At 40.9% G+C, this 26,047-nt stretch overlaps 1 protein-coding gene across 6 annotated transcripts; it reads right to left on the minus strand.

The window, feature by feature from the left end:
• Positions 1-343: 343 nt before the first annotated feature.
• LOC100073135 (trans-golgi network vesicle protein 23 homolog B) lies at positions 344-25,851 on the minus strand. Of its 6 annotated transcripts, none has more exons than XM_023653540.2 (7): positions 25,638-25,851; positions 20,993-21,075; positions 19,410-19,554; positions 13,982-14,071; positions 12,732-12,863; positions 3,559-3,687; positions 344-2,155 (listed from the first exon to the last, which is right to left on the minus strand). In XM_023653540.2, exons 1-7 carry the CDS (start codon positions 25,647-25,649, stop codon positions 2,129-2,131), a joined length of 618 nt encoding a protein of 205 aa, XP_023509308.1. In that variant the 5' UTR covers positions 25,650-25,851; the 3' UTR covers positions 344-2,128. The 6 variants fall into 6 exon arrangements, with proteins under 6 accessions (XP_023509308.1, XP_023509307.1, XP_070084318.1 ...); XM_023653539.2 differs by lacking the exon at positions 25,638-25,851 and adding an exon at positions 25,119-25,497; XM_070228217.1 differs by lacking the exon at positions 25,638-25,851 and adding an exon at positions 24,942-25,373.
• Between the last annotated feature and the right edge of the window lie 196 nt (positions 25,852-26,047).

The following is a 26,047-nucleotide window of genomic DNA, read 5'->3' on the forward strand; positions in this document are numbered from 1 at the left end:
ACATATCTTTACGCAGCATCCACCTTCCTCACCAGAAGAGTATAAGTAAAATGGCAAACCAGTACTTAATAAATTAATGACTTAATAAATTAATGATTCTTAAGAAAGGAAAGGATATTTAGAGACAAATATTCACTCTAAAAACGGTAATACCCCCTGATGGGTCTTCCTCCAATCTGTATTTCCTTGGGCAAGTCACTCAATAACCTGAAGCTTCATTTTGTCATCTGTAAATGGGCATCACACCTAACAGGTTTGTCATGAGGATCAAAAGAGATTACATGTGTCAAAGTGCTTGTAAACAGTAGAGTTTTATACAAATATAGGTATGCACCTTCAAAGCTATCACTCCAATAAAGACATTTATTCCATTAAACAAAACACCTTTTCAAAGTTTTTAACGATGTATAAATACATTCACGAAATAACGCGCTGATTAAAAGACTCCAATAAAGTTTACAGTATACAATAGCTCCCCCTTATCCAAGGTTTCACTTTCCACGGTTTCAGTTACCCCCAGTCAACCGTGGTCCAAAAATAGTAAACGGAAAATTCCAGAAATAAACAATTCACAAGTTTTAAATTGCACACCATTCTGAGTAGCGTAATGAAATCTTGCACCATTCTGCTCCTTCTCATCCGGGACATGAATCATCCCTCCGTCCAATGCATCCGCACTATATATACTATCCACCTGTTAGTCACTTAGTAGCCCTCTCGGTTATCAGATCGACTGTCACAGTATCACAGTGTTTGTGTTTGAGTAACTCTTATTTCACTTAATAATGGCCCCAAAGCACAAGAGTAGTGATGCTGGCAATTCGAATATGCCACAGAGAAGTTGTGAAGTGTTTCCTTTAAGTGAAAAGGTAAAAGTTTTCAACTTAAGGAAAGAAAAAAAACTCGTATGCTGAGGTTGCTAAGATCTACAGTAAGAACGAATCTTCTATCCACGAAATTATGAAGGAAAAAGAAATTCATGTTAGTTTTGCTGTCACACCTCGAATATGTATGTATAGGGGAAAAAACATAGTATATACAGGGTTTGGTACTACCTGTGATTTCAGGCATCCACTGGGAGTCTTGGAACATATCCCCCACGGATACGGGGGGACTACCATACCTACAACAGAATTTACAGATGCCTACACTAGTTTGTAGATTGTTACATATATTGCTTTAAGAAATACCATCAATACAAATACATGATTTACAATATCCCCATTATACCAAGAAAAAATAGATTCATAAAATAAAATGTCTTTTAGGCATTTATTATGCCAAGCATTTAAATGATTATTCTCACTATGACATTATAAGAATAATACTCTTAGTGGTAAAAGATAGATTTCATTAAGCCAAGGACCACTGAAGAGCCTCCGGGAAGTTCCAAAGCAAAATCTGGCTATGTTTTCCAAAAAATAAATAGAACAGCAGCAATCTCTAGGTATCCCTTAAATATAAACTATAAAAATTCCATTTATATTAATTGGGCCTTAAGTACATGATATGTTACAAATAAAAATAAACAAAATCTTAGAAATTAGTTAATGCCACTGGCCCGAATTTGGCTTTTACCTGCCTGTGAACGCCTAGGATAAGAAGTTTCATCATGAAGTAAATATTATGTTGTAAAATTAACAATTATTTCTAACTTACATATAAGCCAAAGTGCTCACTCTTAACATGGAAGCAAAACTTTCTTCGAAAATAATCTACAGAAATCATACGTAAATACATAGAGCTTTGATGTAGACTAAGAACATCCTCCTATGTTCTATGGATCAAAATGCAAAGGTCTCCATTACATACGTACGTGAACACAAACACTTTCATGAATTTGGGATATATGGGTATTACATGACTATGTGCATACACATAAGTATACCATGAACTAAATTCTGACAATATTTCTACAACACCATACTTTCAAGCCCCAAAATGCTAGAATGAAAACAAAAATTTAATACGAAAACTACTTTTCCTTTTTTAAAGTAAATTTGTAAATGGAAAAACAAACCCAACACTCCTCTTTGCAACATGTACTGAGTTCTAAAAGGTTCAGAGTCAAGAATCTCTTCAGTTGTTTCCCAGTGTAACACAACACACAAGCTTTCTCTAGTCCTCTTCAGGAAGTCTGATCATCTCCGGTGTTCTGCAAAAGAGAAAGAACTCCTTAATATTAAAAGCTACTTTACTTAACAGACTTCAAAGCATGAGGCCTAGGAAAACATTTCCTATTTGCAAGCAGAACCAGCTACTACATTACCTTATGGCCCAACTATGTTAAAAATGATGGACATGCTGGAGAAGTAAATCAATGGATCCACCAAGACGTCCAGCAAGGCAGTCATATTCCAGCAGAGCATCGCCAGCTATTATGCAAGTCTACTAACCCTATCCACGTTACATCAGGCTCCAGGTTCCAATTTACCTGTATTCAATGTCTCTTCTCACTTCAGAAACACTGAAAATGCTAAGGAAAAAACCTATTAAGCACACATTTGACAATTACCATAAGGTGGACCACAGCAAAGGCATACTGGGACCATGTAAAAATTCCTAAAGAGAAGAATGATGTCCCCACAAGAACATTCGTTTTCTCTACTTCTTATCTTTTATACAAGAGAAACTGTATAGTACAATGAAAATAACAACGAATTTCAAGCAAGGAGAGCTGGGTTAAGCCTTAGCTGTATACCACTTATTAGCTGTATATTCTTGAGAAATCACTTAATTCTGCAGGGCTTTAGTTATCTAAACATAATCCTTGGACCAGCAGCATCACCATCTCCTGGGAACTTGTCAGACATGAAAATTATGAGACCCCCGTCCCAGACCAAGTGAATAAGGAACTCTGGGGGTGGGACCCAGGAACCTGCATTTTAGCCCTCTAGATGATTCCTATGCAGGTTCAAGTTTGAGAACCACCATCCCAAAAAACATTACTTGCCCAACTTACTGCACGAAACAAATGTGAGGTATCACTCATACAAAGACCTACTCAATTTTCCCAAGAGATTTACCCAATACTATTTACCTATGAATACTACTTAACCCACTGAAAACCCTGATTTAAATCTTCATATTGGGGAATTCTAGTAAACCCTGTATGTTCTAACAACAACAAAAAAATGTCATTACCATAAAAAAATCTTTAATGAGACAGTCTTATTATGTTTCTACTTGTTCCTACTGTAAACCCCAAAACCATACAATATACGTTCTTCAAAACTGTTCATTTAGAGCCACCAGAATGAATGGAAAGCAACTGAACTTAGGGCAATTTTTTTTTAAATAAGTTACCAGCAATGATAGTTCAACCTGCTGGTTTTAAAATAATTTCAGGACACACATTATTTAGGACATTGGAATATCCTAAAAGCCTTCAAAGACTAATTAAAATACCTTTATCATCATCATCTCATACTTAAATAAGTGCCTTTAAAAACTTATTTTTTAAAGTATTTCATAAAAATTAAACTCCACAAGAATTAAAAATCATTGCATTAGTCACTGATCACATTAAAATTACCCCCACATCCAGAAAACACTTACTTGTCTTAAAAACTGTTTTCCAAGATAAGATGTAGCAATACTGGTTAAATTCTTTCTGCTGCCCACTTTGCACCTGATGTAGCCGTATAGGTTGGCACCTTGTAGCACCACACCCATGATAACCACTGCCTGGGAAAGGGAAAAATAATCAATGGTTATTGGCCTAAAATTAATTGACCTTTCTTCACACCATAACTGCGACAAGGCAGACTGCCATGGGAAAGAGGAGGAGGAGGAAGCTCTGCGCAGCAGGGGCTGTGCCAATGAGAGTCCTCAACTTGCCAGAACAGACCTATCTGATACATGCTATGCACAAGGCATGACGTCACCCACCCAGCAAATATTTATTAAACACATATGCTATATACCAGGCACCACGCCAGCCCCTGGGGATGCAATGTGGGGACCATTCTCTAATATTTTCCATAGGTCTATTACTAAAGATAGAAAAAAAGTAAATGAGACTCAGAAGAGGCTCAAATGTTAACTATTCCTTTAAGAATTACAAAAAAGAATGGTCAAGAGAGAAATCAAGTTCAATAAACAGAGCCTGGAGAGGTGAATCTCTGCTTTATGCTAACTGGCTTCTGGGAAAGCAAACCAGTGCCTCAAGGCAGCACTCAACAGGTGTTTTCCCTCTGTGATGAGGGGGATGGAGGAGGATGGAGGGAGACGGAGGGAAAGGAGGGGGCAAGAAGGAGGGGGGAGAGGTGTGGAGAAGGATGGAGGGGGATGGAGAGAGACGGGGCAAGCTGAGGGGGCAAGAAGCGGGGTGGAGAGGGATGGAACACTGGGAGGAAATGCACTTTGGCAGAGTCGTTTCTTCCTGTGGCCAAATCAGGGATCCTTTAGGTGACCCTACTAAGATCACTAAGGACTGAGAATAATAAACTCAAGCCTACTTTTTAAATATTATGGAAGAAAAGTTAATTAGGACAACGTGAGGAGATCCCATGGTTAAAATATTCTAGAACAGGGGTTAGTAAAGTTTTTCTGTAAAAGGCCAGATAATTAATATTTTAGGCTTTGCAGGCCATTATGGTCTCTGTTGCAAATACTCAATTCTGCCATTCTAGCCTCAAAACAGCCACAAACAATATGCAAACGAATAGGCAAGGCTGTATTCCAATAAAAATTTACAAAAATGGGTGTTGGGCCAGATTTAGCCTGCAGGTCAGTTTGCTAACCCTTGTTTCAGAACAAACAACTCATCAACCCATAATATGCTATTAAAGGGATTACCTGGGAAATGTTTACATCTGTAAAAAGCTAAACAGAATATCTTTTTCCAATCCAGACTTACTGTCCTTAACCCTTAACAAGATGTACAGCTGACTTTAAGCGAGTAGAGGACTTAAACGTTTAATTAAGGAAAAGGTTCAAATTCCTAGTAAAAGAAGTGGAGTTGTACTTTCTGTTCTAAACTTACGTTTCACAGAAATAAACAGATTAGAATTATATAAGGTTGCTAGTTACCTAAATAAACATAACACTATATTTTTATTTACATAAATCTCCTTCAACTTTCCATGCTGCTCAAATTGGGGCCCTCCTAGTATGTATTCACCAACATGCCAGGGCCACCTGAATTCACAGACTGAGCATGGATCCTGCTGAGGCATCGAGGTTATTCAATGATGACAAATTTTAAAATGTATTTGTAAGTTAAAACAAGCAGACTTCTGGTTTTAAGATGGTATAGTGAAGCCAGACATCAAGATCTCCCTCCTCTTAAGATATAAACAGCAAATGGTGGTTTTTTTTTTAAAGGCAAATAAGCTAGGACCAATAAACATAAAAAAGGGCTGTGGTCAGAGAAGGAGCCAGCTTGGCCCCACTCTATACAGCTCCTAACTCTCCAAAGAAGCTCTAAGGGAAATTTCACTAATAGTCACCACCCCCAACAACTTAGAGGCAGCAGGCCAGAGGCGGAGGCTGGCCTCATGGCCAAGTAGTTAAGTTTGCGCACTCCACTTCAGCAGCCCCAGATTTCGCCAGTTCAGATCCTGGGCACGGACATGACACTGCTCATCAGGCCATTCTGAGGCAGTGTCCCACATAGCACAGCCAGAAGGACCTACAACTAGAATATACAACTATGTACTGGGGGGCTTTGGAGAGAAGAAGGAAAAAGAAAGATTGCCAACAGATATTAGCTCAGAGCCAATCTTTAAAAAAAAGAAAAAATTGCCAGCTGGCAAACATTTAAAAAAAAAAAAAAGGCAGAGGATATAGACAGCGCTAAGAAAAAAATGCAAAAACAGACGAGAGCAAAAGTGCCTCCCAACCAAACCAAGAGTGACCCAGCAGAGGCAGGAAAATCCCAGCAGCTTGCCAAGGTGATGCCTCCCTGGTGGGGAGGAGGAGGAGAGGAAGCATAGGACAATCATCAAGCCAATCACCTTAAGAGAACAGAGGGTGGCAAGATGCTCAAGGAGGGCTCAGGAGATGCCCCCAGCCCACCCTGTGTCTTTTTTTCAAGAAAGATTAGCCCTCAGCTAACATCTGACAATCCTCTTTTTTCTGAGGAAGACAGGCCCTGAGCTAACATCTGTGCCCATCTTCCTCCACTTTATATGTGGGACGCCTACCACAGCATGGCGTGTCATGCGGTGCCATGTCGCACCCAGGATCCGAACTGGCAAACCCCAGGCCGCTGAAGCAGGACGTGCACACTTAACCACTGCACCACCAGGCTGGCCCCACCCTGTGTCTTAACGTAAGAAGAGCCCAAATCACCTTTCACATAACATCTCTACTCTGTTTTAGAGAAACGGAAACACTGCTAGAGAAAGACTGGGCTGACTCTCCCAGATGGATGGATACAAAGGCTCCAGGGCCGCCTCCTAAAAGCAGGAGGGTAGAATCAGAACAGAGCATACGCCCATCCAGGAAACAGGAACTCCAGGCAAAACCAGGCGCAAGCCAGGTGGCCACCAGCCAAGGTGACCAAAGGCAGGCTGCATTCTCCTCCTCACATCTGCGCCTTCAGGCCACCAAAGACATCATTCAAACTAGCTCACAACAGAGCCTAGATGTCTCAGACAACATGGGAAGGCAGTCCAGGAGAATCCACCCACACTAAACCAGCATAATGAGAAGACCTGGACAGAGCTACCACCCGAAGCATGAGCAAAATGGAGAGGGAAAGGGTTTAGGAAAGCATCTATGCAAACTATAGTAAAAAACCAAAATAAGGAAAGAACACAATGCAAAAGATAGGTGAAAAATCTATTCTGAAAGAAATAGAGTTCACCAAAATAAAAGCATTCCTGGGAATACTTAACCCTACAGAAGAAGCTAAAGATAAGAACTCAAAGAGCATGAAGGTAAGATAAGACAACAGAAGGAGACGAAAATGGAGCGGGCAGAGCTAAGGAAGTACAGAGAGAAGCCCTTGCAGGCCACCCAATCTAAAGTAAGCCACTGCTCTCTCCCTTGCATTCTCCACTCTATTCTCTTGTGTCATTATCTTTCTAACATCCCCCGCTATCTTATTTACTGCCTGTTTACACTCTGCTCCACTGGAATGTGAGCTCTATCAGAGAAGTTATCTTTTTACCTGGCCCCTAACCCTGTCCCCAGTGCCTAGAACAGCTCTGGCATATGGCAGACTCTTAAAAACATTTGCTAAGTGAGTAAGTAGAAAGGAAAAAGACGAGAGTTCAAAGCAATTAAAGGTGGTGGATGAGAAGAGGTAAAAATGATCCATCACAGAAATAACTGGTACTTCAGACTTAGAGAAGCCCAAAAATAGAACATAAATCCATTTAAAGATTTAACAGAAGACAATTTTCCTGATTCAAAGCAAAACCTGTGCCTGCATATTAAAGGGACACAAAGTTGCCAGAAAAATCAATATAGAAAGATAAACAAAAAGACATTCTGGTTATGATATTTTAAAACTTCAAGAATAAAAAAAAAATTCTTTGTCCAGGAAAAAAAAATTATTCGCTCACTTATATACATGGAGGTAAGGAGGCCTGGCCTCAGATTTCTCTACATATTCAATATAAGAAAATGACGAAGTAATATCTTCTAAATGCTGAGAGAAAGAAGTTGTGACCCAAAAATGTTAACCTAGCCAAGTCATCATTCAAGAATAAAGTCAAGGAGATTGAATCAGTAATCAAAAAACTGCCAACAATGTCCAGAACCAGACAGCTTCCCTGGTGAATTCTACCAAACATTCAAAGAAGATTTAATATCTATCCTTCTCAAACTCTTCCAAAAAACTGAAGAGGCGGGAATGATCTCAAACTCATTTTACAAGACCAGCAATACCCTGATACCAAAACCAGACAAGCAGACCATAAAAAAAAGCTACAAGCCAATATCCCTGGCAACCACAGATGCAAAATTCCTCAACAAAATATTAGCAAACCAAATTCAACAGTACGTTAAAAGGATCACACACAGGCCGGCCGGCCCCGTGGCCGCGGGGTTAAGTCCGCACTCCGCTGCGGTGGCCCAGGGTTTTGCCGGTTCCCATCCTGGGCGCGGACAGGGCACCACTCATCAAGCCACGCTGAGGCGGCGTCCCACATGCCACAACTAGAAGGACCCACAACTAAGATATACGACTATGTACCATACAACTATGTATGTATGTTTTGGGGAGAAAAAGGAAAAAAATTAAAAAATAAAAAAATCTTTAAAAAAAAGTATCATACACTATGATCCAGTTGGACTTAGTCTAGGGAGGCAGGGATGTTTCCACATCCACAAATCCATCCACATTATGCACCATGTAACAAAATGAAGGATAATCAGCATAGGAGCATCTCAACAGACGCAGAGAAAGCATTTGACAAAATTCAACATCCATTTATGATAAAAACTCTCACGAAGTAGGTGCAGATGGAATGTACCTCAACATAGCAAAGGCCATATATGACAAGCCCATAGCTAACATCATATTCAATGGCAAAAAGCTAAAAGCTTTTCCCTTAAGATCGGGAACAACAGGAGATGCCCACTCTGACCACTTTTATTCAACATAGTACTGGAAGTCCGAGCCAGAGCAACTAGGCAGGAAAAAGAAAGAAAAGGCATCCAAACTGGAAAGGAAGAAGTAAAACTGTCGCTATTTGCAGACAACATGATTTTATTTATAGAAAACCCTAAAGATTCCACCAAAAAGCTGTTAGAACTAATAAACGAATTCAGTAAAGTTACAGGGTACAAAATCAATACACAAAAATCTGCTGTGCTTTTTACATACTATGAAAGAATTATCAGAAAGAGAAATTAAGAAAACAATCCCATTTACAATTGCATCAAAAAGAATAAAATACCTAGGAATAAATTTAACCAAGGAGGTGAAAGACCTGTACACTGAAACCTATAAGATAATGATGAAAGAAATTGAAGATGACACAAATAAATGGAAAAATATTCCATGATCATGGAATGGAAGAATATTGTACAAATGTCCCTATTATCCAAAGCAATCTACAAATTCAATCAACCCCTATCAAAATTCCAATGGCATTTTTCACAAAAATAGGACAAGCAATCCTAAAATTAGTATAGAACAAAAGATCCCTAATAGCCAAAGCAATCTTGAGAAAGAAGAACAAAGCTAGAGGCATCACACTCCCAGATTTCAAACTATATTACAAAGCTTTAGTAATCAAAACATTATAGTATGATATTGGCATAAAAATAGACACACAGATCAATGGACCAGAATAAAAAGTCCAGAAATAAACCCATACATATATGGCCAATTAATTTATGACAAAGGAGGAAAGAATATACAACCGTGAAAGGACAGTCCTTCGATAAGCAGTGCTGGGAAAACTGGAGAGCCAGAGGCAAAACCATGAAATTGGACTCCTTTCTTACACCATACACAACAATTAACTCAAAATGGATTAAAGACTTGAATCTAAGACTGGAACCCATGAAACTCCTAGAAGAAAACATAGGCAGTAAGGTCCTTGACATCACACTTGGTGATTTTTTTTTTTGGATCTGACTCCAAAGGCAATGGCAACAAAAGCAAAAATAAACCACCGAGACTAAATCAAACCAAAAAGCTTCTGCACAGAAATGGAAACCATTAGCAAAATGAAAAGGCAACCTACTGAATGGGAGAAGACACTTGCAAATCATGTATCCGATAAGGGGGTAACATCCAAAATATATAAAGAACTCATAAAACTCAATAGCAGAAAAACAATCCGATTAAAAAATGGGTAGAGGATCAAAACAGACATTTTTCCAAAGAAGACAACAGGCACAGGAAAAGATGCTCAACATCACTAATCATGAGGGAAATGCAAATCAAAACCACAATGTGGTATCACCTCACATCTGTCAGGACGGCTTTTATCAAAAGGACAAGAAATAAGCGTTAAGGATGTGGAGAAAAGGGAACATTCAGGCACTGTTGGTGGGGATGTAAACTGGTGCAGCCACTATGGTATGGAGGTTTCTCAAAAAATTAAAAACAGAACTACCATATCATCCAAAGAAAACGAAAACACTAATTTCAAAAGATATATGCACCCCTATATTCATTGCAGCATTATTTACTACGGCCAAGATAGGAAAACAATCTAAGTGTCTATCACTGGATGAACGCATGAAGATGTGGTGTGTATGTGTATACACATACATTCACACATACACAATGGAATATTTCTCAGCAATAAAAAAGAATGAAATCCTGCCATTTGCAACAACACGGAGGGATGGATGGACCGTGAGGGTACTATGCTAAGTGAAATAAGTCAGACAGAGAAAGACAAATACGGTATGATTTCACTTATATGTGTAACCAAAAATCCAAAACAAATGAACAAACAAAAAACTCACAGATACAGAGAACAGGCTGGTGGTTGCTAGAGGGGAAGAGGGTTGGGAGTTGGGGAAATGGGTGAAGAGGATCAAGAGATACAAACTTCTAGTTATAAAATAAGTAAGTCACAAGGATACAATGTACAGCACAGTGACTATAGTCAATAACGCTGTATTGGAAATTTGAAAGTTCCTAAGAAAGTAAATCCTAAAAGTGTTTGTCACAAGATAAAAAAAACTCTGTAACTTTATATGGTGACAGATGGTAACCAGACTTATTGTGGTGATCATTTTGCAATGTATACAAATGTCGAATCATTATGTTGTACACCTGAAACTAATATTAAATTGTATGTCAATTATACTTCAATTAAAAAAAGAAGAAAGTCAATAGACTCGTATTCTTAAACATGGCAGAGCCAAAGGAAAATAACACCTACAAGTTTTTGGAAAAAAATCACCCAACAATAAAACATAGCCAACCGGGAGGCAAAAGGAGAAGCTCGAATAAAAGGACAGATCAATACACTTAACAATAGATGAAAGACTGAACAACCAGTAAGAAATACCATTTCAAAAGGCAACTGCTATAAACAACAAATACTGGAACAAACAAAACTCAGGTGTTAGAAAGGGAAAAAACAAAGGAGGGAATATAAGAGCGTTTATTTCATTCCCTTTCTAAACAAGTCTCTAAGTCAATAAACAGATTTAAGTGTTATTTAAAATAACTAAAATAAGACTATAACCAACAAAAATCCAGAGGAAGGCAGGGAGGAAAGGGGGAGAGAGCATGAGCATTTACCATCTTTCATAGCAGGAAACCAATAGATATCAAATCCATTTCCTAATTCACTAAAGAGGGTATGATATAAATGTAATAAAGGTAACTACTAGAAAAACTAGACAATAAACCATCCAAATCCCAAAAGCGAAAGTCTTTATGTATGTGCACATACAAAGAAAAAGAGAACACATATAGCAAAATAGAGACAAGGAAATACAAAAAATAGGGGAAAAAAACATAATTAAGGCCAAAATATATCTGATATTTATAAATATTAAGTGAGAAACTCAACTATTAAAAGAACAAGACTCACAGTTCGGATCAAGTGACAGATTATATTTTCCAAAGATGGTGGCAATAATATCACCTGTTCCACACGCTCTTCAAGAAGCTTCTTACTCCCCCATCAAGCTATAGAGCCTAATTCCCATTCCCTTGAAAAATGTGGCAAAAGTGATGTTGTGACTTCTGAGGCTGTTGTTGCTATGGGCTGAAGTGTGTCCCCTTCAAAATCCATAAGCTGAAGTCCTAACCCAAGTATCCCAGAATGTGACTGGATTTAGAGACAGGGTCTTTAAAGAGGTAATAGGTACAATGAGTTCATTGGGGTGGGCCCTAATGCAATATGACTGGGGTCCTTATAAGTAGAGGAGATTAGGACACAGTCACGTACAGAGGTAAGACCACGTAAAGACACAGGGAGAGAAGGCAGCCATCTACAAGCCAAGGAGAGAGCCCTCAGGAGAAATCGACCCTGCCGGCACCTTAATCTAAGACTTCAAGGCTCCAGAATTGTACAAAAATAAATTTCTGTAGTTTAAGTCATCCAGTCTGTGATGCTTTGTTATGGCAGCCCCAGCAAACTAATCCAGTTATAAAAAGCAACTCAGCTTGTAAGCTGAAACACTCTCAGTTGGAGCTGCGACCCTCCAAGTAAACAGTCTAATTGCCAGGGCCACGAGGCAGCAAAGAAGCCCACGCTCAGCCCGTGGAGAGACCACGTGGGAGGCCAGGGGACCTCATGAAGAGGAGATGTCTTCCCAGCCCCAGCCACTCCAGCCACTGTCTGACTGCAACTACCTCAGATCCCAAGTCAGAACCTCCCAGACAAGCCCCTTCCAAGTTCCTGAACCAGAGAAACTGAGAGAGATCATAAAACGACTGTTGACATTTTAAGTCACTAAGTTTTGGCAAGATTTACTGTAAGAAAGATAACCTGAATAGGTTATCAACCAACATTTTCAGAAAAGACCATTCTGTTAGATCCAAACTAAGCTATACAGGTTTGTTTGCATAATGAATATCCTCATTCAACAAAGTAATAATATAATAAATATGGTAATCTCTGTACAAGGTGGGCTAAATCAAAATTCTGCTAGGCACTTGGAGAAGTGGTGAAATGAGGTCTTTAACAAAACTCTGCTCTCCAGTACTTAGAGACAAGTAGAGTTGGGGACCAAAACATGGGAAATATATGATGAAGCTGCCTATGCAAGATAACGTTAACACAGACAGTTGTTTATTATGATTACCCATCAGCCGTCCTAATGGATTATTAGTATTCTACACTGATACTCACCAACCACTTCATTCTGAAGGAGAAGAGAGCACTAAAAGCAAATATCACCCACAGCACTGGACAGGCAATAAGTCCTAACCAAAAGATCCTTGATTCAGCCTCAGAAACAGTTTTACTCTCTTGAGAGGATGCCTACAAAAAAACATGAATTTAATAACCAATGTTTTGTGATATTTATCAGTAAAAAGTTTATCATTTTTAATGAAAAACATCTTATCCTCAAATTCAAATAAATTAATACAGACAACCCAAGTCCTAAGTGAGAAACTCCCCCACCCACCAAAAGAATAGATCTACTACTACTGTAATTTTAGGAAGTGGTTTTAATATACTTTGTTTTAAATCCATAATTTTGCATTTTCAGGGCAGAATGGACAGATTTTCATGACCCAAGACAGTAAGGGCAGTCTCTGATAGGCTTCTATTCTATTCTATAAGCACTTATATTGCTTATTCATAAGGAAGCTTTGAATGATATTTTTTAGGGGAGGATCAAGAAAATTAAAGCTATAGACATCCTGGAAACTAAAAGGTCAAGTCAGGGTCCAGAGAATGAAATAGAATCAAGGGATTCTGGACAATGACCACATCTTAGAAATACCCAGGAATTCAAAAGGGTGGTGAGTTGCTTTCAAGGTAGATTTTATAATATGAAGGAATATGGGCTCACTGAGCACAATGCTGCTTTCTGAAAAGGACTTGCCAAGACCCTTCCAAGCAGAAGGCAAGCAATTTAATTGGTACTGTCTCCAAGAATTTTGTCCTCTGGTTCCCAAACTGATTTCCACAGGGAAAATGAATGTTCACTATAGATAAGCAGGCTAACTCAAAACAGACCAGGGCTCCTGAAGGCACAGCTTGAAGAATAGACTACTCTGATCAATGCAGATTTTCTGTCCAGTTGCAATCCTGCTCTTTTTCCTGCCCACAAACGGAAGAGGACCATGGGAGCAAGGACAGAACAAGCTATTGGAGACGGTTGTACCAGGCAAGGCAGCCCCGGACAGGCAGCCTAGCATACCGTATAAACTCTGAGCCAAAGCCCTCTCACTGGATTCTCTCCTCTACACACCTTGTTCCGGTCTCAACGAGACAGAAAAATGTAGGAAGTTTTAGAAGGCCATCTGATTTAGTGCTGACATACCAAGTGATTTGGGACAGTACTCTTAATCCTGAATACTTCATCCTTAAATATCCAAATTAATCTACACATAATCCATTGAATGATGCTTAAAAAAAGGGCTATTTACCTTCCTGGACTCAAACACCCAATGGCTTTTTCCATCTTCATCAATATGATTCCACCAACGCAGGCCAACCATTAGCCTACCTGTGACGTTCTGGTAAAGATGAATACAGACACACACATTTTAAAAGCATTATTTAAAGATCCGTCATAAGGTCATATCTTAGTGTAACATTTCACCAACGAAAAGTCATCAGCTTTACCTCCACAGTATCCAGTTAAAGATGACTACATACCAGGCCTGGAAAAGAGATTAGATAAAACAGCAATGGCAAGACAGCAGGGGTACAGGTGACAGGGTAAGCATACCCATAACACTGCGCTCTCTTTTCCCTCATGAACTCTTGTCCTTTCTCCAATTCTCTAATGTGATCCTAAACTCCTTACTCTTTAGCTACTGGGACCTACTTTTTCCTACATATCCTGACTAGAGTTACATATATTTTTTAACTGTCTATCTCTAAAAATGGTTGTAATGGACTTAATGCCTGTGTCCCCCCCAAAATTCATATGTTGAAACTCTACCCCCCGACCACGTGATGGTATTAGGAGGTGGGGCCTTTTGTAGGTGATTACGATTAGAAGAGGTCATGAGGGTGGAGCCCTCCTGATCAGAATCTGTGTCCTTATAAGAGTCAAGAGAGAGCTTTCGACCTCACTGCTCTCCACTGTGTGAGGATACAAGAGAGACTGGCAGTCTGGAACCCAGAAGAGGGCCCTCACCAGAATCCACACTGATCTTGGACTTCCATCCTCCAGAACTTGGGAAATAAATTCTTATTGTTTATAGTATTCTCTTACAGCTGTTACAACTGACTAAGACAATGGTTATAGGCACTTCCTTCCTTCAGTACCTCAAATGAAACAAGCTCTTTTCCTCTAAGGTAACAAATTACTTTGATAGTTTTCCTAATGTTTATTTACTCAACAAATAGCTCTTTTCCTCTAAGGTAACAAATTACTTTGATAGTTTTCCTAATGTTTATTTACTCAACAAATATTTATTGAGCACCTACTATGTGCTGGTAATAAAAAGGTGACTAACAGATATCATCTCTGTCCTCATGGAGCTTCAAGTGTTGTGGGAAGAGAGGTGGTCAACCAATGCCATGTGCACCATTACCAACCATGATAAATGTTGTGAGGGAGAAGTATGGGACGTCACTAGTCTAACAAGGAATACGATCTAGTCTGGGAGTGAGAAACTGTCTTCCTGAGGAATCAACATTTGGAATAAAAATTGAAAGGATAAACAGGAATTGAAAACACGGGGGAGTTTTAATTAGTTGTGTCCACTAATATATTCAGGGGTTCCGGGAACTTGAATAGGAAAAAAAATTATATCTTTATTGTCACTAACTTTTGGTTGAAATTTGGTTTCTTTAAATTATGAGTGTAGACAATACACCACAATAGAATTAACAATACCTGTGACTTTGTCACAATAAAAACCACAGATATTTTGCATACTGTACTGTAGTTGTTACAGGTATCACAAAATATTATTTATGCTCATCGATGCTGTCAAAATAATTAGACCTGCTGCTAGATCTTTCTATTTAGTGCATTAATAAAGAAGTACCTATTAGTAAATGAGAAATTTGCCTCTTTAATATGTTTTCATTATATTTCAGTAAAAATGACCTCCTCTGCAATCTTATGCATTTTATATGTTTAACAACATTCATAGCTTCACAAGACCATGGCACAAAAAAGATTAGGAATCCCTGTGTTAAGGCAATGTGGGAGTGAGAAAAATGTTCCAGGTAGAACAGTAGGCCCTGAGGAAGAAAGTAAAATCTCTGGGACTTGGTGATTAACTGGATATGAGAAAGGAAAAAAGCAACTCATATATTTCTGGTTTGCTCAAGCAAAAAAATAGTGATTCCAGGCCGTGTGAAAGGGAACACTGATGGAAGAGCAGCATTTTGGGGCTGGAAGATAAAAACCAGTATTTTACACATATTGAATTTGAGGAGCCTCCAAGATAGCCAAGTAAAAATGTCAAGAAGACAGATGGATAGATCTGGAGCTGTGAGGACCAACCTGGACTGGGGATATAGTGAACTCGGCTTACAGATAAGCAACTGAAATCAGAGGCACAGATGACACTACTTAGAAAAGGAGTACAGAAGAAGAGGAGGAGCCTTAAAGACCACAATGCATTCTGTAGAAACGCTAACATTTAAAGGCTAAGTCAAAGAGGGGAGCTGGCAATGAAGACTGAAGACAGTCAGAGCTCGATTTTATTGGCATTGTCAAATAACAAATCTCAGAATATTTTTCAAACTCTGCCATTTTCCCATACTTTACTTTCTGCTTTTATCATTATTATTTCCTAATTTCTTATTGTTTTTGTTTTTGAAACTTCTGGACTTCTGTCTAATAAGAAAAGCCTTTAGTCTATTGTTTTTCCTCTGAATTCATCTTTAAACACATTCTAAAAGTTTCAATATAGATGATCATTATCATTAAGATGTACACAATCTATATTTACAGTTTTTGTTTCCTTTCTAAGCCAAGATATTTAGCTGGTTGGCTTTTTTAAATTGCTATTTTGGGGCCAGCCCAGTGGCATAGTGGTTAAGTTTGTGTGCAGTACTCCGCTCCTGTGACCCAGGGTTTGCGGGTTCAGATCCCAGGCACAGACCTACACAACACTCATCAAGCCATGCTGTGGCAGCGTCCCACATACAAAATAGAGGAAGACTGGCACAGGTGTTAGCTCAGAGACAATCTTCCTCACCAAAAAAAGAAAAAACCCAACTTTGACAATCATTTTTAATTAATTTCTAGTTTTGCTGGACTCAACTCAAAAATGTAGCTGCTTTGGGTAATTTATTTGGGTTTTCTTCATAGTGATATTTAATCAATTTTTGCAAATGTTCCACAGGAACTGAACAAGAAGGTATTATCCTTGTACATACAAAGTTCCAGATACTTCTATTAAATCGACCTTGTTATTTCATTCAGATCCTTTAGACCTTATTTACTTTCGTTGCTTTGATCAGTCAAAGACAGTGGTTTACTGGACTCCTGTCACACTAATGTTCCATCTTCCAGTGCTTCTCATAGTTTCTCACTATACACAGTCTGACATAATGTCATTCTATGAATGATCTTCACTGTGATTCGTAAAATGATCTTTCTGTTCCATCTTTCTTCTGTCTGACAATAATATTACAATGCCACATTTCTTTTTGTTTGAATTGGTATGATATTATCCTTGCCACCTTTTACTTTTTCCAATGTCATGATTTTAGTTAGATCTTTTTGGTTGGACTTCTGATTTTTGACCCAGTTTTAGAATTCTTATCTTTAAAATGAGAGTTTAATCAAATTACATGTACTGTTATAACTAATTTGCTACTACTCCCATCACCTTGCGATAGTTAAAGTATCCTTTTGTTTTGTTTTCCTCCTCTTGCTCTATGAACTATGTTTTAGTTGCTCCTATCTTCTCCAATGTTGTAGAAGATACACAATTTGTTTTAAATTTTACTAAATTTTACCTTAAAATTTCAAAACCATTATTTAACCTTTCTTACTCTATTTGTCAGAGTAAAGAATAAAACCAAAAGTCCCACAGGCTATAACATTTAAATTTTTTAATTCATCTTTTTAAATAATTATATCTCTTCTTTTGACAAGTGAATTGAGATTTATAATAATCATGACACATCTCTGTCCTAACTAGGTTCAGGACCCTGCCTACCCCCTTTCCCAAAGGGTCCACACTCAATAATTTCCCCATTCTTGACTTTTCAATTTTGTTTCATATCTCAATTGTCTGGATATCTAAAAGTAATTTTGCCAAAGAAAAAAGGGTGATTTTGGGGGGGGGGGGGCTGGGAAAGATTCACCCTGAGCTAACATCTGTTGCCAATCTTCCTCTCTCTCTTTTTTTTTCTCCCCAAAGCCCCAGTATATAGTTGTATATTCTAGTCATAAGTCCTTCTAGTTCTTCTATGTGAGCCACCAGCACAGCATGTCTACTAATAGACAGGTGCACGGTTCCACACCCAGGAACCAAACCTGGGCCACCAAAGCAGAGGGCGCCACACTTTAACCACTAGGCCATCAGGGCTAACTCAAAAAGGTGACACTTTTTAGGCCCTTGTTTTAGGGGGTAAAAAAAAACCCCAGCTTACCAGAAAATATACTTTTTGGCCACATTTTTTAAAACTCTTAATCTGAAAAGATTTAATTATTGAATTTTGAGAGTTTGGAAATGACCAGGAAGAACTGACTAAATGCCATGTTCTATATGGCTAAACAAAAATTACAAGAACAACAAAAAGAAATATTCCTTAAAACAAAATTGTGACCAGGATACGGTAAACATTTAGAACACAAAGCAACAAATGAAATTCAAAGAAATACAAGCCAAAGATGACTGTACAAAAGAAAATCCTAAAGAAAAGAGACTTTTGTAACCTTCATTTTCAGCACTTTGTGGACTGTTGAAACTGGCCACCACCAAGCCAACCACTTCTGATTTCTGTAAGAATCGAAAGGTCTAAAAACGGCTGGGTTGGTGGTATGAATAGACTTGTAACATCTTACTGATTTTTGAATCAATATAAATGTCTCTGAAATTCCAAAATTAGCTTCTGCTTCTTTCTTGCCTTTGATTTTTTCCCCACCATTTTACTATGAAAATGTCCAAACACCCAGAAATATCAAGTTTTACAAGGAAGCCCCATATACCTACCACCTAGAGTCTACATTTAATATTTTACTGTAGTTATTTTATCACGTCCATCTATGTACCTATATATCTATCCATCCATCTCTCTACTCATCATTGCCTTTGAATTTAAAACCATTTCTTACACTCCTGTCTATCCCCTACAATGGGGTTTCTCAACCTCAGCACTACTGACATTTTGAGCCGCATCATTCTTTGTTGTGGGGCTGACTTGTGCATTGTTTAGCAGTATCCCTGGCCTCTATCCACTACATGCCAATGGCACACTTCCCCCACCCCAGCTGTGACAACCAAAAACTGGTCCTGGTTGAGAAACACTACCCTAGAGTACACATGGGACCTCTGCAAATGGTGGGCACTCCTTAAGTATTTGTGGACAAACTATCCTCGGGTCTTATCTGGACATTACACATGGCGCGGCTGGAGTAACCTGAAGCAAAATCAGTGGTATGGATTAGAAGCAGTGTGCAGGGTCTGTAGCTGCTAGGCACATTTTGTTTCCTTTTCTGTCTCATTTTAAAGCTGATGTAGGTTGACATAAGGCATAGACAAGTCAGTAGTGTAGGAACCTGCATGTGATCTGATATACCTGGCACTTTAACACACGAGACCTGAAGTAACAACACCAATCCAAAATGCCGTCTTTTTTTTTTTTTTTACTGTTTATATGTCAATCTCATGATATTAAATATGATTTTAAAATAAAAACAATCAAACCTACCTTGACTGCCCAAAAGTCACATGACAACAACAAGATAATTGTCACCATACAGGCAATAAAGCTGCTGCTGAACAATTCACAGAGAAGATAGACTACAATTGCACTGACTCGAAAGAATAAATGGAAAAATGATGCCACTGGGTGTCTGAAAACCAAAACATAATAAAAGAAATGCAATTACATTTTACTACAGGTACTGTAGATGTAGATGAAAAATGCTTCAGCCATAACATAACCATGCAGTTTTGTCAAAATAAAAGAGATGACTTGAGGAAGAAGCAAACCGCCTACCTCTCTTTTTTCCTAAGTCCCATTATTTGACTACGCCCTGTTGTCACAGAAAATACACTATGTAAACATGACTTTAACACCTCATTGAATATAAACTATCACAGAATATGTAACAAGAAACTTTATCAAGCTTGGAGAAATACAGACTATACTCTGAGGATTGAATCCTATTTTCACACGTGCAAAAATCATGCCAAAAGCGGGGCTGGCCCCGTGGCCGAGTGGTTAAGCTCGTGCGCTCCACTGCAGGCAGCCCAGTGTTTCTTTGGTTCGAATCCTGGGTGCAGACATGGCACTGCTCATCAGACCACGCTGAGGCAGCGTCCCACATGCCACAGCTAAAGGGATCCACAACGAAGAATATACAACTTATGTACCGGGGGGCTTCAGGGAGAAAAAGGAAAAAAATAAAACCTTTCTAAAAAAAAAAAAATCATGCCAAAAGGACAGCTAGGCCCTCAGAAATCACTTCAGGCAGTAAGACAAAGTACCACCAGGTAGAGTTGTTGGTTTTTTAGCAGCTTTATTGAGCTATAATCCACATACCTTACAATTCACTGATTTAAGGTATATAATTCAACGGTTCTTGTTATATTCACAGAATTGTGCAACTATCACCACAATCAATTTTAGAACTTTTTCTTTACCCCCAAAAGAAACCCTGTACTCACCGGCAGTCACTCCCCATTTACCTCCAACCCCACTCCTCTCCAGCCCTAGGCAACCTTTAACGTACTTTTTGTCTCTACAGAATTGCCTAATTCAGGACATTTCACATAAATGAAACCATATAATATGTAGTCTTTGTGACTGGCATCTCTCACTTGGTATAATGTTTTCAAGGTTTAGGTAGAATTTGATTTCATTATGTGAATTTCTTTAGAGAGAACTAAATTTGGAATAGAAATATAGTTGGCTTGATATTTGCATGTTAGTTTATACAAAAGATGCAACTCCAAAGTTTGCGCAACAAATCAAAATCTATCTATAGAAACTATCTAAAGAAATGGTGCATTCTTGGTAAACAGTAGCTAGAATTAAAAACGCCAGTGTTCACAAAACTGGATTTGTCTGCAAATTTGAAAACTCAGTGCTGAGTAAAACTCCATATGCTAGTTATTCCCAAAGAAAATCTGAAATGTCACCTTTGTCTGAGGCCAAAGATCAAACTAGCGATATATAATATTCACAAGCACATCGCAACCAGTCTGCCTGGAATCCCATTGCTAACACCAGTCTACGAACAGAACAGCACTGGATACTAATACAACTCTTAAAATTTATTCTCATACCTGATTCTGGACTTTTTTGGTCTATCTGTTGTCTCCTCTTCTGCATCAAACAGTGAAACATCTTCAATGTCGTCATTACTGTCCTAATAGGAAAATTAAATATCCATGAAGTAAAATGAAATTCAGTATTTGCATGCCTACTACATGCAAGGTAACACATTAGTCAAAATGGAAGACAAAATTCAGACATGATCACAGCCATGTGGAATTCACAACCTAGGGAAAGAGCACGTGTAGTTCCTCCACCCCCAGCCCAACCATCTGGCAAAAACCCCACGTGGTAATCCAAGTATCTGCTGCCTCCATCCCTATTCAGGCTGCTGAGCCCTGTGAGAAACCACGGGGGTGCAGACACTGCTCCTGCAAAGTCAGAGAGAACGCTGAGGCTTTGGGGGACAAATTCAATGTTTTTGGCTCCTTCACAAAATCACCCGACTGCATCCTTGTTTCCCTGATCCCTCCTCACAACTCTTTCTCTTTTTATCCAAAGCTAAACCAACTATTTGTACTTGGAATTCCTTCTTTTTCTGCCTCCTCGGGGGCTTGTTCCATCAATTTCCCCTTTATTTACACTTTCTGTATCTTCAAGTCTTTCTATTGATCTTTCTAATCAGCACACAAATTTCTTCAAGTGTCCTTTATGAGCACAAAAGATTCTTTAAAAACTCCAATTCTGAATCTCCACTTTCTATCTTCCACTTCCCTTCCCACAGCGTTCCTTCCTTTCACAGCCTTAGGCTTCTAAGGGTGGTCCACACCTCAACTCACTGCAATTCACCTTCAGCCTCAACCACAACCATGAATCTGCTCTTTCCTAGCGCCAGCCACTCCCCACTCACCTGCCTTTATCTCTGGTGTCATCGCTGCTCTACTCCAGCCCCTCACTACCCAGAGTAATCTTCCTAACGTGGAAATCATACCATGTCACTTCCTGCCTAGATTTTTCAATGGTGCTCCTACATGTACAGGATAAAATTTAACTCCTTCACACACAGCACAGGAGACCTCAAGATCTGATCCCCCTACTGGCCTTCCGACTCTCCCTCCCACTGGGCACTGCAGCAATACCGTTACTACCGGCTCTCTGAAACACTGTGGTCTCTCCCCGCTTTCTGCCTTTCTCATGTGTTCTCTACCCAGAAAGCTCTTCCCTTTCCCACCCCCTACGAAGCTCACCATCAGGCGAACACCAAATCATCTTTCAGATTTCAGCTCAAATACTGAAATAGCTGAGAAACTGTCCCTAAGTCCCCAGGCCTTCCCATGTTCCCAGAGCACTTGGACAAAATCTCCATTAGAACAATTATCTCAGGATATTCTTCCTGCAAGTCTACTCCTCCTCTCTCCATCTAGACTCTAAGCTGTTGGCAGCTGAGGTCTGTCGCTGCATTGTAATACATCCTGGTGTCTAGAGAGCACCAGGTCAGACACTACAACATTTGCTGAAGGCCTGAGTGAATACACAAAGGAGGCGATCACCTGTAATACACAGCAGACTGCGATCAGTGCCAGGAAAAGTATAAATGCAAATGGGAGCACAGAGAGGGAAGAGGCTCTGGAGAAACTCCTGAAGGAGAGTTTATCAGCCGGGCCTTGACAGAGCAAGTACACTCCTGTTCACACTAGTCCCTTGACTAGCTATATTTTCAAAGACACAGAAGTGGGAAGACACAAAGTATGTACAGGGAATGGCCAAGAAGCCCACACAGTAAGTGAAGGGGGGTAGAAATGGAGTAGCACCTAAGCTAGTAAAAGGGATTCAGATCTACAAGACCAGAGGTTCTCAATCTTGGCTCCAGGCTGGAATTACTGGGGTGCTTCAAAAAAAAACCTGACACCTGAGTCCCACCTTGATGCTCAGATGTAATTTGTGTGGGGTGTGGCCTGGGCATCTGGATTTTTTTTAAAGCTCCCCAGATGATGATAATGTGCAGCTAAGACTGAGGTCGACTGTGCCCCACTGGGTCCTTCTGTACTTGTGGTTCAGTCCACCTAGAACACTCTTTTCTCTTACCCTGCTCTTTGAAAGACTGGCTTCTCATTTATTAATAAATACTGAGTGCCTACTATGTGCCAGGTACTCTTTTAAGTCGTACAACCAGAAACAAGAAAAAAGACAAATAGCTCTGCACTCTTGGAGTTGCATTTACTAAAACAGAAAAGACTGTGGGCAAAACAGATTTCAGGGTGAAATCAGGAGTTTAGTCTTGGACGTACAAGTTCAGATGCTAGTATTAAGAACTTTAAAAAACATTTGAGTGAGGGGGGAACCATTAGAGTGTTCTGAGCATAGGATTGACATGTTCTGACTGATGTGTTAAAAGGAAAATTCTGGGGGGCCGGCCCGGTGGCATAGTGGTTAAGTTCACATGCTCTGCTTTGGCAGCCCAGGATTCACCAGTTCGGATCCTGGGCACAGACCTGCACACCACTTATCAAGCCACACTGAGGCGGCGTCCCCCATAGAAGAACTAGAAGGACCTACAACTAAGATATACAACTATGTACTGGGACTTTGGGGAGGAAAAACAAAAAAGGAAAATTCTGGCAGATTCTTAATACAAGAACCTGAGGGGAAACTGGGGGGAGGGGGAAAGACAAAGGCACAAAGCTGGGAGACCCGTCAGGAGGCTAATCCAATAATGGAGCCAAGAAGCAACGGTTTGGTCTAAGGTGGATGCAGTGGAGGTGGTGAAAAGCAGCCAGATTCCAACACATTTTAAGATAAAACTGACAGGATTTGCTGATGGGTTGAATGCGGGGGTAAGAGAAAAGGAGTTAAGAAAGATTTCAAAGTTTTTGTCCTGAGCAGCTAAAAGGATGAAGATGTCAAAGACAGACTCCGGGCTCTCCAATATTTATAGGGCAGGAAATTGAGAAGGAACAAGGAGTGGGGGCTGAAAAGGAAGTGCTAAGGAGTTAGGCTGAAGGTGAGGGTGGTGTCCTGGAAGACAAGAGAAGAAAGTGTTCCGGGGAAGGATCCAATCACTGTGTCAAATGCTGCTCACAAGCAAGATGATTACCAAAAAGTGACCACTGTATTTCTAACAAGTCACCAGTGACCTCAGTAACAGCAGTTTCAGTATGGCACGGCGAGGAGGGAGAAAGCCTGACCAGAATGGATGCAAGACAGAAGAATTAGGAGACAAGTACAGACAAGTCTTTTGAGGAGCAAAGAATGGCGTGATAGCTGAAAGGGCAGGTGGAATGGAGTTTTTATTTAAGACAGGAGAAATTAAAGCATGTTTACATGCTGATGTGAACAAGCTTTTAAACAGGGAAAAAGACGATAAGCATGAGGCAGAAGAGAGAAGGGAGAATTACTGAACCAATGCCTTCCAAGGTAAGAGCGGATGGAAACCAGTGCACACGGAGAGGGCACAGCTTAAGAACGGAGCCCAGACAGCTCAACTACAGGAAAAGACAGACAGAGGAAACGGGCAGTTATGCCCAAAGACGGAGATGGCAGGGGGTGTCAAATTCCCTTCTGATGGCTTCCGTGTTCTCAGTGAAACAAGCAGCGAGGCTATCGGCTGAGATCAGGAAAAAATGCTGAAGGTTAGAGAAGAGAGGTTTTAGTAGCGGCCTAGGAGGGCGGGAGAGCGAGGGGATCATGGAAACGCAGTGATGACTGCCGCAGCATTAAGGGCTCACTTGAGGTTCATGGTCACAAACTCAAAGTGGGAAATCAGTATGGGTGTGTGTTTTTCTCCAGCTTGGGGGTAGGTTCAGAGAGCCGAATTTAACCATCACTGGATTTCCTCCACTCAGCCATCTCCTCAGAGCGGTCTTCACTGACCATAAATCCTAAGGTGGTCCTATTCTCAGATACTTGCTATCACACTGCCTTGTTTCTGCTATCACTGTCTGAAAATACCCTTAGTGCTGTAACCTGTCTCCCACCCCGACCCCTCAACAAGCTCCCATCCCCTGGCACCCTCCCACTCACCTGGGGTTCAGGGCAAGAAACCTGTCTGTACTGTCCACAGCCCTATTCCAGGGCCTGAACAGAGCCTGGCCGTAGTAAGTGCACAATAAGGAAAAACTACCCGTGATAATCTAAGCGAAAGTGCGCTACAAACAGTAAAAACACTTTTTAAATAGTAAGAGATTAAGTTATTCTTACTAATCTCTGGTCGTAAACTTGAGGACTGTCACTAACTCTAAGGGCACAGACGTGATCACGAGGCGGACCAGCCATGAACCAGCATCAGCGTCAGTCCGCCGCGGACACCGGGCCCCGAGGCCCGGGCGGGTCTCCTGTGACGACATCGGCGCCCCCTGGGGCCGGGCTGCCCGCTCGCCGTCGCCCGTCCACCCGCAACTTCACACACGACGGCGTCTCCGCAGCCCCGCCCGCAGTATCCCCGCGCTGCGACCCGCTGACGGCGCCTCTCCACCCGCCAAAGACGGCCCTCCTCTGCGCAGCCCGGGCCCCCTCCGCCGAGGCCGCGGGGGGCCCAGCCACGCCCCCCGGACACAGCCCGGGGCCCTCCGCCCCACCCGCTCCTCCTCGGGCTCGCGCAGCAGGCGGGAGCGGGGACACAACGGCCCCCGGACACTCGACTCGTGCCCTCGGACCCTGCATGTGGAGGCCCCAGCCCCCAGCCCCCGCCGCCCTCTCCCCACGCCAACAGCCCCTCACCTGCTGCAACATGGCGGCCCTGCGCCGGCCCCACTTCCGGAAGCCACGTCGGCTAGGCAACGCCGGGCGGCGACCGGAACTGCCGCGACGCGTTTACCACAAGCCCGGAGGAGCCAAAGTACATGCCGCACGCCAGCCCCACTTCCGCTTCCAGGCCCACCGGGGAGGAGCAATTGCGCGGGCGGGGCGAGCGTGTGAGCGGGGCGATTCGGGCGAGAAACGTGAGCTGGGAGGGGGCAGGGCGAGAGAGGGGGCGGGGCGACCCTGGACCTGGGGCAAGGAATGCGGACTCGGCGCAAGCCGCGGGGGTTCCCAGCAGGAGCGAAGACACGAGCAGAGAATGGAAGTCTTGTGCAGGGAGAAGGGGCAACCTTCGTGGTTTGTCAGGTGGAGCTCTTGCTACTTCGGAG

This window comes from Equus caballus, chromosome 11, assembly GCF_041296265.1.
Source record: "Equus caballus isolate H_3958 breed thoroughbred chromosome 11, TB-T2T, whole genome shotgun sequence".
Taxonomy (NCBI): Eukaryota; Metazoa; Chordata; class Mammalia; order Perissodactyla; family Equidae; genus Equus; species Equus caballus.